The sequence below is a fragment of the Diorhabda carinulata genome, chromosome X (assembly GCF_026250575.1).
Source record: "Diorhabda carinulata isolate Delta chromosome X, icDioCari1.1, whole genome shotgun sequence".
Classification (NCBI taxonomy): Eukaryota; Metazoa; Arthropoda; class Insecta; order Coleoptera; family Chrysomelidae; genus Diorhabda; species Diorhabda carinulata.
In genome coordinates, this window is record NC_079472.1 from 64,430,153 (window position 1) to 64,445,737 (window position 15,585).

Here is a 15,585-nt window from a genome sequence, read left to right on the forward strand (position 1 = left end):
TTTAAAGTGAATTTAAATAACTCCTAAGCCATAAATTTCATCGAGATAAACAGAAAGTACCTTTTTGTTAAAAATTGGATTGAAAAATTAGAATAGATCACAATCCCCTTCAATAAAATCTAGACTACCCCATATAACATCGAAGGTTTGTCCAATCAACAATAAAATTTAATAACTTTTGGGTAATCATCGTTAATGTCAAAGTAATATAATCTATTTTAAAGTTGCATACTGCATTTTTGATTACGCATTTTTTTGATAATTACATGCCTTTCTTTTAATAACGTAATCAACTTATATCTCTTGAAATATACGATTATACGAAATATACCTTTCACAAATTTTTTAGAGAACTACGAGGCTACAATACTTCGTTCTGCACTCAATTTAAAGCTGATTAAATTAGCTATGAATTATATTATGAAAGTTCTACCTTACATATTTTCAAAACGTCGCAATTCGGGGCTCCAATTGGAGGTAATTGATCACAAAATTATTTCTCTCGAAGAATTGTTTCCGAAAATTTTTTTTTAACTGTAAACTTAGGTAAACATAGCTTTCATAGGTCTAAACAACATACAAATAATTAGGGATACATCATGTTTTTATGGTATATAAATAAATACATAAAAATGACTAAGCTAAAATATATTTTTACAGGGTTTCCTATGAGTTTCAATGGTCTTAAGCTTTTTTGAATACCTACTTGATTTATTGTTTGGAAAATTGTTGAGTAATATTTAGAAATTTATTTATAAAAAATCAAGTAGTATGAGATCCAAAGATCGCGATGTCCACTTGATTTAACACACACAACAATTTACCAATCAATTATGTTTCACTGTTGCAAAACAAACAATTGCATTAAAGTTTTGAAACTATCTGAAAATGTGGTTTTCATGACTCCAAATTAACCCCTGAATTTTATTATAAGATTTTTAACAATTACGCTCAAAAACGTAAAAAAAACATTTTTTGTTTTTTGGTATTGTTTGCCTTTGTGATAGTTCTCGTAATAATCCCAATTTCAATATCATAATCATAAATTTCAATACATTCAAATGTATCGCTCAATCCGAGTGGGGTTTTACGTTCACATAGTGCCGTTAGATGTCACTCAAATGACAAGAGGAACTTAAAATAGTGAAGTGAGATTGTGGTATAAAATAAACGCTTAAGATATCTCATGTTCTTTTTGGAACCTACCGAGCCTATTTTGGATTCCATAAACTCCAAAATTCATTTACACTTTATTGGAAGATAAAAAAGTTTGATTTGAGCGGGGAATCAAAAATAATCGATATATTCGTTTATTTTACGTTGGTATTGACTTGTGAAAAAGTCCACGAAGTTTGCAATAACGAGAATCTGACAAGAAACAAAAAACTTCGTCAATAATTTCTACTTTTGCATTGTGAATCTTATTGAAAGACGTCTCATGTTCTTTGTGAATCTCACGCAGCCTATTTTGGCTTCCAGAAACTCCACAATTCATTTACACTTTATTGGAAGATAAAAAAGTTTGATTTGGGCGGGGAATCGAATATAATCGATATATTCGTTTATTTTACGTTGGTATTGAGTTGCGAAAAAGTCCACGAAGTTTGCAATAACGAGAATCTGACAAGAAACAAAAAACTTCGTCAATAATTTCTACTTTTGCATTGTGAATCTTATTGAAAGACGTCTCATGTTCTTTGTGAATCTCACGCAGCCTATTTTGGATTCCAGAAACTCCACAATTCATTTACACTTTATTGGAAGATAAAAAAGTTTGATTTGGGCGGGGAATCGAATATAATCGATATATTCGTTTATTTTACGTTGGTATTGAGTTGCGAAAAAGTCCACGAAGTTTGCAATAACGAGAATCTGACAAGAAACAAAAAACTTCGTCAATAATTTCTACTTTTGCATTGTGAATCTTATTGAAAGACGTCTCATGTTCTTTGTGAATCTCACGCAGCCTATTTTGGCTTCCAGAAACTCCACAATTCATTTACACTTTATTGGAAGATAAAAAAGTTTGATTTGGGCGGGGAATCGAATATAATCGATATATTCGTTTATTTTACGTTGGTATTGAGTTGCGAAAAAGTCCACGAAGTTTGCAATAACGAGAATCTGACAAGAAACAAAAAACTTCGTCAATAATTTCTACTTTTGCATTGTGAATCTTATTGAAAGACGTCTCATGTTCTTTGTGAATCTCACGCAGCCTATTTTGGATTCCAGAAACTCCACAATTCATTTACACTTTATTGGAAGATAAAAAAGTTTGATTTGGGCGGGGAATCAAAAATAATCGATATATTCGTTTATTTTACGTTGGTATTGACTTGTGAAAAAGTCCACGAAGTTTGCAATAACGAGAATCTGACAAGAAACAAAAAACTTCGTCAATAATTTCTTCTTTTGCATTGTGAATCTTATTGAAAGACGTCTCATGTTCTTTGTGAATCTCACGCAGCCTATTTTGGCTTCCAGAAACTCCACAATTCATTTACACTTTATTGGAAGATAAAAAAGTTTGATTTGGGCGGGGAATCGAATATAATCGATATATTCGTTTATTTTACGTTGGTATTGACTTGTGAAAAAGTCCACGAAGTTTGCAATAACGAGAATCTGACAAGAAACAAAAAACTTCGTCAATAATTTCTACTTTTGCATTGTGAATCTTATTGAAAGACGTCTCATGTTCTTTGTGAATCTCACGCAGCCTATTTTGGATTCCAGAAACTCCACAATTCATTTACACTTTATTGGAAGATAAAAAAGTTTGATTTGGGTGGGGAATCGAATATAATCGATATATTCGTTTATTTTACGTTGGTATTGAGTTGCGAAAAAGTCCACGAAGTTTGCAATAACGAGAATCTGACAAGAAACAAAAAACTTCGTCAATAATTTCTTCTTTTGCATTGTGAATCTTATTGAAAGACGTCTCATGTTCTTTGTGAATCTCACGCAGCCTATTTTGGATTCCAGAAACTCCACAATTCATTTACACTTTATTGGAAGATAAAAAAGTTTGATTTGGGCGGGGAATCGAATATAATCGATATATTCGTTTATTTTACGTTGGTATTGACTTGTGAAAAAGTCCACGAAGTTTGCAATAACGAGAATCTGACAAGAAACAAAAAACTTCGTCAATAATTTCTACTTTTGCATTGTGAATCTTATTGAAAGACGTCTCATGTTCTTTGTGAATCTCACGCAGCCTATTTTGGATTCCAGAAACTCCACAATTCATTTACACTTTATTGGAAGATAAAAAAGTTTGATTTGAGCGGGGAATCGAATATAATCGACATATTACTATAGAAGATTTTAACGATCTCCCTTAAAACAATGGAATGTTCTGTATGTGTTAAACTTATATATTAGCGGACTAGCCAAGAAACATTTTTCACGATTTTCATAAACGAAGATGGGCTTTGTTTTAGCTTGTTATTGCTATGTCATAAAAGGTATGTTCGGAAAATTGGGATACTTTGTGCTCCTACAGAATGACGTAAATTCATCGACAGATTATAGCTGGAAAGCTGTTTCATTACCCAAAAGAAATGAACAATTTGAAGCTTTTGGATACTTGAAGAAGCTTTTCCGAAGTTAGTAAAAATTAAAGCTGGGTTTTTGTTGGTTCAAACATTGGACAGACTGTTAAATCGTACTCAAAAACCTTCTAATAGTTTTATAACAGTCGTATCTGTATTTTTAGAAAATAACAAATAGCATTTAGATAAATTTCAAAACAACAGGGGAGCGTATTCAGAAGAGCAAGAAGAAAGTTTCCTTAAGGACATTATGAGCTTGGAACAACGTTCTCAAAACCAATAAGAGCATGATCGGGGAGAGAAATATTTATTTGCATGATTTCATCTTTAATCAAGAATTAAAAAATTTTCAAAATGATATTCTAATGGTAATGGGATTATAAGATGTCATGAAACAATGAAATTCCGTATGGAATCTGTGGTAAATGGAATTCGTATTCCACAAAGCGTCGTTTGTGTTTGAAGTAACCATAAAAAATTATTTCAGACGCGTCGTAAAATGCGTACGGTGCACGTTTTTGAATTTTTGAATAAGATGGAGTAAAAAATATATTTCTGAATATCAAGAACGTACTAAATGGCGCGATCAAACAATTCTCTCGCTATTAATACCTTGGGCTTAGTAAAGGAAGAAAATATACCATCCCCGAAATGGAAACTTGTAGTTGTGGTTGCAGTATTTCCTGGGTATAGAGTCAGTCGGGTGGCAGACATAAAAACTTCTAATAGTATTATTCGCAGAGCGTTCAGTAAGATCAGTCATTTATCACTTGCACAAGCGCTCAATACACGGGGGAATGTTCGTACTTAAGTCATACATACTACCAAAAACGCATTCCAAATATCAAAAAATGTTGTATCAAAAATTAAAGCTTCATTTTGAACCGACTTTTCAATTTAAAATGCGTTTCATGAAATAATTCCAGTAACCCGAAGAATATTTCTACAAACTCTTGAACATAAAACCAAACTTTTCCATGTCATATATTTTTTTTGTCTATTCACATCTGAAATCAGAACTTTATGCTTCAAAATGGAAGTTGAATTTGTATTGACTCGTGTAATGCGTTGATAAAGAATAAAGTATAAAAACGTGAAAATAGTTGAATGATTTATCTAGACTTATGAAATATGCTAAGAAACTTAATCATTCTGCTCAAATTTCGATAAACGCCCCAGTAATAACATTAAAGTCCTCACTAATATCGAATTTGATTTTATTTTAACCAACCACTTCATTCTATAACTGGCCACGTTTGTTTAACAATCTAATTATTTACAAAGTGCTAATCTTGTTCGAAATCGAATACGTTGTTTCTAAAATCTACGAGACGAATTGAGCGCTCTATAATTAACTTTATAAAATACTGTATAATCAATATAACATTCCCTATTTTTTGATTGATGTCTTCGTATGGATAATTAACCTAAACTGCAATGTACTTAGTTATATTTAGTCCATAGTGAGAAAATTCGCGATAAAATCTTATAAAATTAAACGGTTTTGAAACTAGATGATAAAACAAATTTTAGGTGAGTTGAAAGGATGATCTATTCGAAATTAAATCGGATCAAAATATTTTGAAACTGATTCCATCCAGGTATTTCAAGAATTGTAACTTGTTTTTCTTTGCACTTAAAAATTATCGTTCCTCAATCATTTTGTTGAATTCTCCAACAGATTCCTCTGAAGCTGGTAACGTATTTCCAAGCACAGCTCAGTGGACTTTGAGTTTTTTCATCTGTTATATTAATGGTCGTGCAAAAAATTTTGAGAAATTTCACGTCATATAACATGAAATTTTTTCATCGAATAGTTTTTAAAAAATTTCAAAATACTGTATCTATTCTTATTTATAGTAATAAACCAAAATCAAATCCTTGAAATTCAAAATGGCGTTAACGTGAATGAGAGATTTATACAGTTTCGATTTCTATACGATTTATGAATATTAGAAATGAGTAATTGTAGACTTTCGCGGTTCCCTCGTTTTATTGGATATATAAAATCAAAAAATCATCTAATTTCGATGAGTTTTTTTTAATTCTTCGTTTTTACGGTAGATTTATGGAAAAAATAAGGGAAATATCTCATCTGGAGATTTCATATAGTTTTATAACTTTAAATTTGATCATAAACACACTTCTTCGTATATAATCGTTCATAACTTTTTTACAAAGCATCAAACGCAGTTCATATATATATTTTTTGTTAATCTACACAAAAAAACAAACATTTTGGAAAAATAAAATTGAAAAATGTTTGTTTATTCATTTTTTATCCCCAACAGTCAACCTTAGTATGACACCATTTTTTTAAGAGTGAAAATTTTCAATTTTTCAAAGTTATCTTTTAATATTGTACAGTTGATTACAATAAGTGATTTTAAGAATGTTTTTGTACATATAACTTTAATGATTACTTGATCAAAAAGGTACAAACGATTATATGTGAGAAAAGGTCAATTTTAAGAAAAATTGTTATTATTTTTAATTGTAAAAACATGATAAATCAACATTTTTGTGTAAATTGTTTTTCAATTTGTTCGTTTTTTAGTATAGAATACGAAAAAAAATATAACAACTGCATTTGATTATTTAGAAAAAAGTTATCAACAATTATGATAGAATGAGTGCATTTTCATAAACATCTGAAGACCTGAAACCATTATACGTTTTCATTTTTTTTTATTCCAATTATTTTTTTCGTAAATCCGCCGTAAAAACGAAGATTTTGAAACAAATCATCGAAATCGGATGATTTTTCGATTTTCTAGAGCCTAGAGTATAAAATTACCGGATTATATACTATTTATATATATCACCCAATAATTTTACATATAATTAATTTGACAATTAAACTATAGATAAAAAAAAATACACTAATCAGACTTTCGAAAAAAGTATGCTTAATAATTACAAATAATTTCAAAAAAAAAGAACAAAATCAAATGTATTCTAAAATTCTTTAAATTCAAAACGGCGCTAACGTGAATGAGATTTATACAGTTTCGATTTCTATCCGATTTATGAATATCAGAAATGGGTTATTTTAGACTTTCGTTTTTTGGCTCTAGAAGATCGAAAAATCATCCGATTTCGATGAATTTTTTTTCAAAATCTTCCACCTGGAGATTTCATACAGTTTTAAAACTTTAAAGGTGATCATAAATGCACTTCTTGAGATATAAGACACTATTTTTTTAAAGGTGAAAATTTTCAATTTTTCAAAGTTATCTGTTAATATTGTACAGTTGATTACAATAAGTTTTTGTTCATATAACTTTAATGATTTAAAACCCTGAGACCAATTTAAGTTTTCATTTTTTTTATTCCCAAAACTTTTCTCGTAATTCCGCCGTAAAAACGAAGATTTAAAAAAAATCATCGGAATCGGATGATTTTTCGATTTTCTAGAGCCAAAAAAACGAGTGGACCCGAAAGTATAAAATTACTTAGAAATGGTTTGCTGGAATCGAGGAAAGATAGATATCATGAACAAGATTTTAACAATTTTTTCTAGATATATAGCTAAAAAACGCTTTTTAGGGATCATGATGGGGAGAACAACGAACATATTGGTTCCAACAACCTTTGATGGTATGCGTACAGTTTATTGAATTCTGAAATTATTAGTAAATATGCTACCATCGTATTATTGTTGCTATCGCTCCAAATATCTACGTATAGTTTTCAAAATGTTAAAATATTTTATAAAAAATGATTGACAATGAGCTCAGATGGAATTTGTAGAGTGTATAATTTGAGTCGATCCAGCCAGAGCCAAGTGTTTAATAGTATAGTTAGTTAATTCATTTTAACTTCGAAAACAAAATTGTTTTAAGAAAATGGAAAACCTCATTCGAAACAGTGAATGATTATAGCACAAAATAGAAATAGTGGCGGTGTTACTGCTGATGGAAACAACAGCAAATTTAAGATAGATATACTCAAATTAGTACGCTGTTGTTTTTAGAACTTAAAATAAGACGAAACATTCCTCGAAATCAAGAAATCAAGAATTCAAAAAATTGACCTCAAGAGCGAACAGAGAATCTAGTTGATAAATATTTAAATGAATCAGATATAATTGCATGCTAACTGGGCACCATAAAAATATTTTGAATTCAATTAACAATTTAGTTAGGAAGATAACTTTAACTATAAATGCATCTCGGAAAAATTCTTTAGCGAGAACAGAAAATATAACAGCATAGATACAAAGGAGACCGAGCAATCATTCCAGCAAAATCATAGCGGACGGATTTGACATAGAAATTGCAGCCTCCATATTATCTAACATGGATGGGAGCGAAGATACCACCAAACAATTGATTGATGGAATTCTATTAGACAATGATGGTAACCTTAGTTCAAATTACATCACAATGAATAAGAATATCACAAACCAAACCAATTAATCACGATTTTTGAATTCCTAGTATGCTATAAGTATTAGTTTTTGACTTTTGTTATCTCGGTTTCGTATTCTTCAAAATGTGTGGTTTCTGAAGGACTGTTCCTCTACAATTACTGATATTTTTCTTCCACTGTCGATTGCAGTGTCTAAAAATTGTTCTTCTTCTTCTTTTATTCTAAAACTTGCCCATTATTATCAATATCTATCGATCTTGGATAGTCGATGTCTGCCTGTTGATTTGATGAAGGTTACTCTGGCTATTGATCTGGGGTTTCCTTCTCTATTGTTTTATCCTGCTTGTATCTGCTCTCGTTTCAATTTAATATGGGACGTATAGCTGTTGCCAAGTCGAGTTAAACCGAACAACATGGATTTACCATCTATGAAGACAAGTGTATAAGTGGTCTCTTCCTTAAAGGGGAATACAGGTGGAATTTCTTTCTGGGAAAACTAAACATTTTTATTTTCGAAAAGGCATGTACATTTTTTAGAATGAAACATGTTATTCCCTTCCATGAAGTGAGATAAAGGTCATTCGAATCTTTCGGAGAAGCAGAGAGACGATTCCTTTTCCGTAAAGTGAAATAAGAGGTAATTTACTCATTAGGAAAAGCTTACCACTTGTTAGGAAGAGCATATATTGTTAATCTTTTTTCATAGAGCCAAATAAGGGCCATTTGTCTCAATCAGAAAAGCAGATATTTCAAATTCCGAAATGTTGTATATACTATTTTTTAATTTATATATCTAGAAAAAATTTATAACGTGGCAACGTAAAACATTTGTCGTTACTTTATTGCAAAATTATCGCAAAAGCCAGTTTATTATGTAGTTTAAAATGTATCAAATTAACAAGATTTTTGAATTTTTTTTTAAATTCCTGTCAACTACATCATGAAGTTGAATATCCACACTTCAAAACCGATTAATTTATAATAATATTGGTGAAAGTGTCATATTGTATATTATACATTTTAAATTTTGGTGTTTATTTAACTTTATATATAATTTAATCATTTATTTTGACAATAACAATAAATGTACAAAATATTCTAGTGATTTTACATAATTTTTAGAATGATTTACGATAACAAATGACGTAAGAATAAACAGAAATATTTTATGAGCTCAACTACTGGGTGAGCATTTTGTTTTTGAGTAAACAACTACAATATTTCACTAATATACATCATTGAATCTCAAAGATCATAATTTAGAGAGCTACAAGACATTATCCTTCGTTATTTTGAATTTGAAAGCAAATTATACTAAATTGTGCAACTCTTAATCATATATCATAGACTCATACCTTATTTGAACACGTGGATAATAATACTAGTAACGATTTTTTAACCGAGTTGTAGACTGTATTTCCTTCACGACAATATGAAATTCGAATCATATTTGAAAAAGACAAGTTATTGTTATTTATGTTGATGTTTTTCAAAAAAAGAATAATTTGTAGTCATCTAACAAGAAGAATTGAGAGCTTTTTTTATTTTATTTTGTACTTCCTCAATATTTATTTTTGAATACATAAAATTAAAGGATAGTTACCGAATTAGTTTTGTAAAAATTATGTCATCTGAATGTCTTCCATCGAGTTCACGCTTTGTTCGAAACGTAGCCTTGTATTTCACGCTAGACTCTATAGTAGGTTCGTTTAAATTGCGCTCATCTCTTGACGAATGTTTTGTTCCACAATAGCTTTCTTTGGTAAGATGGTGGATTATGTCAGCATGAAGAAGAGAAACTTCCGATGAAGAATGTGAAAAACGCTAACCAGCATCCAACGATGTCAAAAAAAACAGATAAAAAATGAAGACTTTCCGCCTAATGATTTGTTAATAAATTCAAAAAGGGTTCAAGTAAATATGAAGAGCGAGTAGCAACAAGGTATCTGAGTTGATACAGATCCTTGAGACTAGGATACAACATTGTACCGAAGAAGAAACTCGGCAAGTATCAAAATCACCACCACGACACGTCGAGATGATGGAGATGATAGTCCTAGCACTCTTTCCTGCGCACGAGAAAAGTTAAATTCGGCAAAAAGAAAAATATATGTCTGAAAACTTTCTCAGATATATGGAAAGGGTAGAGAGGAGTTTTCATACCTTAGGTAAGAGGCTCAAATAGTGCATCAGGAAACCTTCCACTGCAGGCAAAGTGCTAGAAAAGCTTATGAGACTAAAGTTTCTAACAGTAGTGGAAGTTAACTTATCTTACAAGTAGTTCGATTTTTAAAAGGGCAAATCAATTGTCGATGTGGTTTCGAAACTTTCCAGATAAAACAAGGAAATAATCAATACTAGAAGGAAATCGACATTGGGAATTATGTTAAATTGGCGAGCTGGAAGAACCCTTAAGAGATATTTCGCATGGAAATAACAGCTCCTTTATGGAGTCGCACGAGGGTTAATTCTAGAATCTCAGTATTGGAACATATCCTTTGACGATATTCTTGGACTAGAGTTGTCTTATCATTATCAATGGAAGGAACAAAGAGGTTAATCAACAAAAGTTACTAGCACTTAGCGGTTTTTCAAAAAATGGCTTGTTGGCTAGCTGATTTGATCAATTGATCGAAGCAAAACTTTACAATTATCAAGCTATGAGAATCGAAGAAGTTTTCATCGAGTTGGAAGAATCCACTGAATATTTAGGATCATAATAGAAGGATCAATCGATTAGGCGACTAATAAGAAATATTAGGGGTCCGACTACTACCAAGAGGAGACTGTTGATGTCAGTCAGAAGTATGGGCAGAGACTACGCAGCAAAAATTGCAAAGCTGTTCTTAGTATATGCAGTGTATACCGTTTAATTTTAAAAATTGGTAATATAATCCTTTGTAGGAACCATTCCAGTAGATTTACTAGGACTCGAACTCGAACGCGGGTCCAGGATGGAAGCGTCGAAAAGGTTTATCTTAAAGAGGAAGGATTTTAGTATGGTACAGCTCCATACACCAGTCGGTCTTGATGCGGATGCGCATTTTTTTGTATTCATAAATATAGATGGGGATAAATTACTTAATATTTATAAAACCTTTAAATCAAATTATGATCTTTATTCAATTCACGTTGAATCTAAGCAAAAACTGTGGTATGTATAGGAAAACGATTGTTTTCTAAATGACGGTTTGCTATTAATTTATAAATAAGTGAAAATGTATATCTTGAATATCAAATCGAGTGTTACTAATGAAATCTGTTTATAATACATTTTGTGCTGATCACAAAATTTTGATAACATGTACTCAAACATTTATTAATTTATTGTGAATTGAAGACATGTTAACCTAATTCATTGCGTCAACAAAGAACACTTTTTTGGATATTAATTAATATATATATTAACTGAATAATACGAATATCAATTTTAGTAAAAAGTGCGTGTTAAAAAGCACAAAAAGTGTATTTCAACAGCCTAATAAATTTATTGTGAACAATTATTATCATTTCTATCCACGTACGTAATACTGATGCTTTTAAAAACTATTCCATTTTATTTAATTTAAACTCGATTTTGTAAGTGGACTAGAAAGTGGGTCCAAATCATTTTTCTCACATTATATATCTAATTGAGTGTATTTTGTTGAAATATGATATCAAATTATATGTAGAATCAAAAAAATCAAGCATTTTAACGTATTAGAAAAATTCGTAGCCTTCCAATGGAACCTGAAGTTCTGAAATTGATGAGAAATCCAAAATTTATTTGAAAATCTTCCGCAGAACTATAAAAAAGGATTAATACTTTTTTCTTTGCCAAAAGAAAAAGATTAACGAAAATTAATAGCAAAAACCTACACATTTAGACATTGGTTACAGTCCTATTGAAGATAAAAACTCTTTAAAATTGTATCTAGTATCAAAATTTCTACATAATAATCAATTCCAGGGAGACAATGATGCTGAAAATTATCAAGATCGATTGAACAGAATGTTATAAACATCCAATATTTCCATCAGTACAATGAATCCCCAAATATCAGTATTTATCCATCTTTACCTAATTATTTAGTAGAAAAAGGATATAGAAGAATCAGCATATAGTGCGTGTTTGCCATAAAAACCTGCTGTATTAAATCGCCATCCAGCTTATGGTGTGAATATTCCACTCTTTTCGTGAAGAAAAACAAACAAAGAATCCAAAAACCCGTAAGCTGCAACAACTATGTATGATTCACAGTTTAAAAGGCATTCAGGAGATCAAGGAAGACACAGAGTGAGGGTTTACCTTTTTCAAAGCGAGCTAGAAATTTGATGAAGATATTTTTGTATCAGCATGTTGAGTACTTTTTTTCTATACCAAATTGTTCCCTCGAGATGATCGAATATTTTTTAAGAGGTTCAGAAATATCTTCTCAAAAATCTTTGGAAAGAGGAGAAGAAGCTGAAGACATCTTTCAGTAAGTATCTTCTCAAAAATCTCTGCCAAGAGGGGAAGAAGTTGAAGATATCTTTCAGTAAGTATCTTCTCAAAAATCTCTGCCAAGAGGGGAAGAAGTTGAAGATATCTTTCAGTAAGTATCTTCTCAAAAATCTCTGCCAAGAGGGGAAGAAGTTGAAGATATCTTTCAGTAAGTATCTTCTCAAAAATCTCTGCCAAGAGGGGAAGAAGTTGAAGATATCTTTCAGTAAGTATCTTCTCAAAAATCTCTGCCAAGAGGGGAAGAAGTTGAAGATATCTTTCAGTAAGTATCTTCTCAAAAATCTCTGTAGTACTGCAGTACTGTGTACATTTTGTTTTTCTTTAGATTTCCTTTTTCCACATTACTTAAATATAAGTTGGATATTTTTATTTTAAAAATATGGCCTAACTTACATGGAGAAAGCATATTTTGTATTAAATTTGTACTCTGATGAGTCTTGTGGTGCTGAGGAGTAGAAAGGAAAGGATTCAATGTGTTGTTTGTCAAAGTTCTCATATACATCTGATATTTTTCTCGAAGGGCAGCCCTTTTTACTTTTCATATCGTCGCCTGGTGACCTTTTAGAATCGGAGCTGGTCTTCTTTCTGATTACGAAATGCGTCGAAGTAATATTTTTTACCCTCAGTTATAAATATATCAATTCTATGCTTGAAAAATACTTATTTTTTCTCGACGATGTTGTTGTATAATAAATCAGTATATTGAAAGGATTATTCGAGTCCTTATTACGATGATATTTTATTTTCTGTTTTCTTAAACTATCGCTGAGTTAATTTTTAGAATTTTTCTTTGGAATTCACTTCATTCCCAAATTTTAATATAGAATATGAACCCTGTCCGTTATTAATTGGTACATCTCTAGATTTATAAGAAGAAATTCATGTTATCAAATACTTCGACAAAAATTACAACTGATTCCAATAATAATAATTATATATTAACAAACTTTAGAAAAATGACTTTTCATAGAAATTAATGACCTCTAATTTTGCTCGATTACCATATTTTCGTAGCCTGGCCTTTAATACTTCCACTGATATTGCAGGAGATGCAGGTACGTCCTTCTTCAAAAAACGGTATATCACTATCCTCAAAATATTTTAATCTGATTTTTGACATAGCCTAGTCTAGCTGGAATATAACAGCCCATTTGGAATTCAAGTTACTCCCATTGTAAGCCATAAACTTCCAAAATAATGATAGAAACTTTTTGTTTCTGATAATCTGGATAAAATATCTCATTACGAACACTTTCTCTCTCTTATTTTGATACTTATTTCGAAATTGATTATTTCGCAAATGTATTCTGCCGATCTTCAAGGAAGAAAACAACTACTTTCCTGGCTAATGCTTCGACGAATATTGAATTCCATCTCCTCGTCGATATTAACATCCCCAATACTCGTAACTGCAAGGAGAGGTTTGTAACTACTGACTAATTTCGACGTTATTAGTCTCATCAGAGTTGAATCTATCTCATTACTTTCATTGATAATCTTGCTTCTGTCATTCTGTGAACATACCAGTTGTTTCCTTTTTATACAGTCTTTTTCACACCCATTTGTTTCTCATTTCAATCTTGATAACATTTTTTGATTGTTTCATTATTTTCCGGAACAAAATCTTGACCAATCTTTCTCGTTTGTACATATGAGGTGAGATACTTAATGAGTGAAATTGGAATACAATGGAACAACAAACTCGGAGGAACATTTTGGGCGAATCAGTGAATAGAACCTCAGGAGGGACCCCCGTAATCGTTCCACACGTTTGCCACTGTTTGCGCCTGCTACTCTGCCTATTTACTTTCTTTTAAAGTAATTCAATTTGCTTTTCAAAATGTATAACACGAAATAACAATCAAGAGGACAAAAACAGTAAAGATGTTGAGTACTACAGCCTCCAGGGTCGGACCAGGGTTGTACAATCCGATATATAAGATGATTAGTTGTGAAGTGCGTTTTCTCTATAAATTTCATAAGAAAATTTTTGCAATGAATATTCTACTTCATTAATTTGATAACGTTCTTAAGAAAATACATTCAATCTGAATTGTATTATAGTGAGAAAAATCCAAAAGGAAAACGTGATTTTTCTTTTCGTGTCATTTCGAATGAGAAGTCTTTTTTTGCTACACTGAAAAATAATCTTTATTACAACAATTATCATAAACAAAAAGATATCAAGTAATTAGCAGAAATGGTTACAGTATCTTGATAATTGATTTCTCATTCAGGTCTTGCTATGCGGTAGTTTTAAGTAAAATTTTCCGTGACAACTTTGGCTAGTTAAACCTTGAAAATGAGGTGGTTATGAGCTGTATCTGCCATTACTTTGGAGTCATTTTTCCCAATGGTTTCATATGGGGGATAGAATCCATAGAATGGACAGCGCCACCATCTAACAATTAACATCTAACAAACTTTCCAACAAACTCTTACTTTCCGTTTATAAATATTTCTCCGTTGTCAAAAGCTTGTTAGTTATATGATTACAACAAAATTCATCTATCAGGTTTTGTTCTACAATGGGTCTTTGAGTAAACCACAACCAACTTAGATCGAGGTTATCCGTATTAACCTAACCAAGGTTCTGTTGAATTTAATAAATTATCAGTATTCGATTAAGTTTTAATAAAAGCATCACTATTACGATTTAAATAACAGTGTCCGCGATTTGAGCGCTCACTCGTCTCGGCAACGAAAGATTCGAGCGGTGATCGACGTACCTCGCGGGCGTATACGTGGCTAGGTCAAGATCGGGCCTACGAGAGTACAGCGCCTCGAAGGCGCCCGTGAGTCACTATCAGTGTTTATATTCGGGGTATCTCTTCGGCCTGTGGATAGTCGCGTGATCGGGATGGGGGACATGACCTCCAGGCGTCGGCGCTGGCGCTCGAGCGATGCTCGGTGGCTCTTCGCTCGTCGAACTACTAGGAGAAGGGTAGTATTCTCGTGGTACGGTATTGCTTACGTTGCCGCCGCCGCTGGGACCTGGCTGAACCCCCATCGCGTCTTCACTCGCCCATCGGGCTAGTTGCTGCTGAGCTTGAATAAATTCATCACTAGAAAATAGGAAGACTAAAACAGTACTACCAATACCAGTTGGTAGCAAATTTATTTATATACTTTTAAGGAGAAAAAACTTGATTCATATGATGA

General features: G+C 31.6%; 1 protein-coding gene across 3 annotated transcripts in view; it reads right to left on the reverse strand.

The window, feature by feature from the left end:
• Positions 1–9,479: 9,479 nt before the first annotated feature.
• The window catches only part of LOC130902529 (disintegrin and metalloproteinase domain-containing protein 11), a 750,052-nt gene continuing 743,946 nt past the window's right edge, over positions 9,480–15,585 (reverse strand). For 2 of the 3 annotated variants that reach the window (XM_057814747.1, XM_057814746.1), the window contains one exon: positions 9,480–15,488. In XM_057814747.1, coding sequence (XP_057670730.1) covers positions 15,230–15,488 — 259 coding nt within the window. In that variant the 3' untranslated portion in view covers positions 9,480–15,229. The remainder of the gene's footprint in view (positions 15,489–15,585) is intronic. The other variant, XM_057814748.1, reaches the window with a different exon arrangement.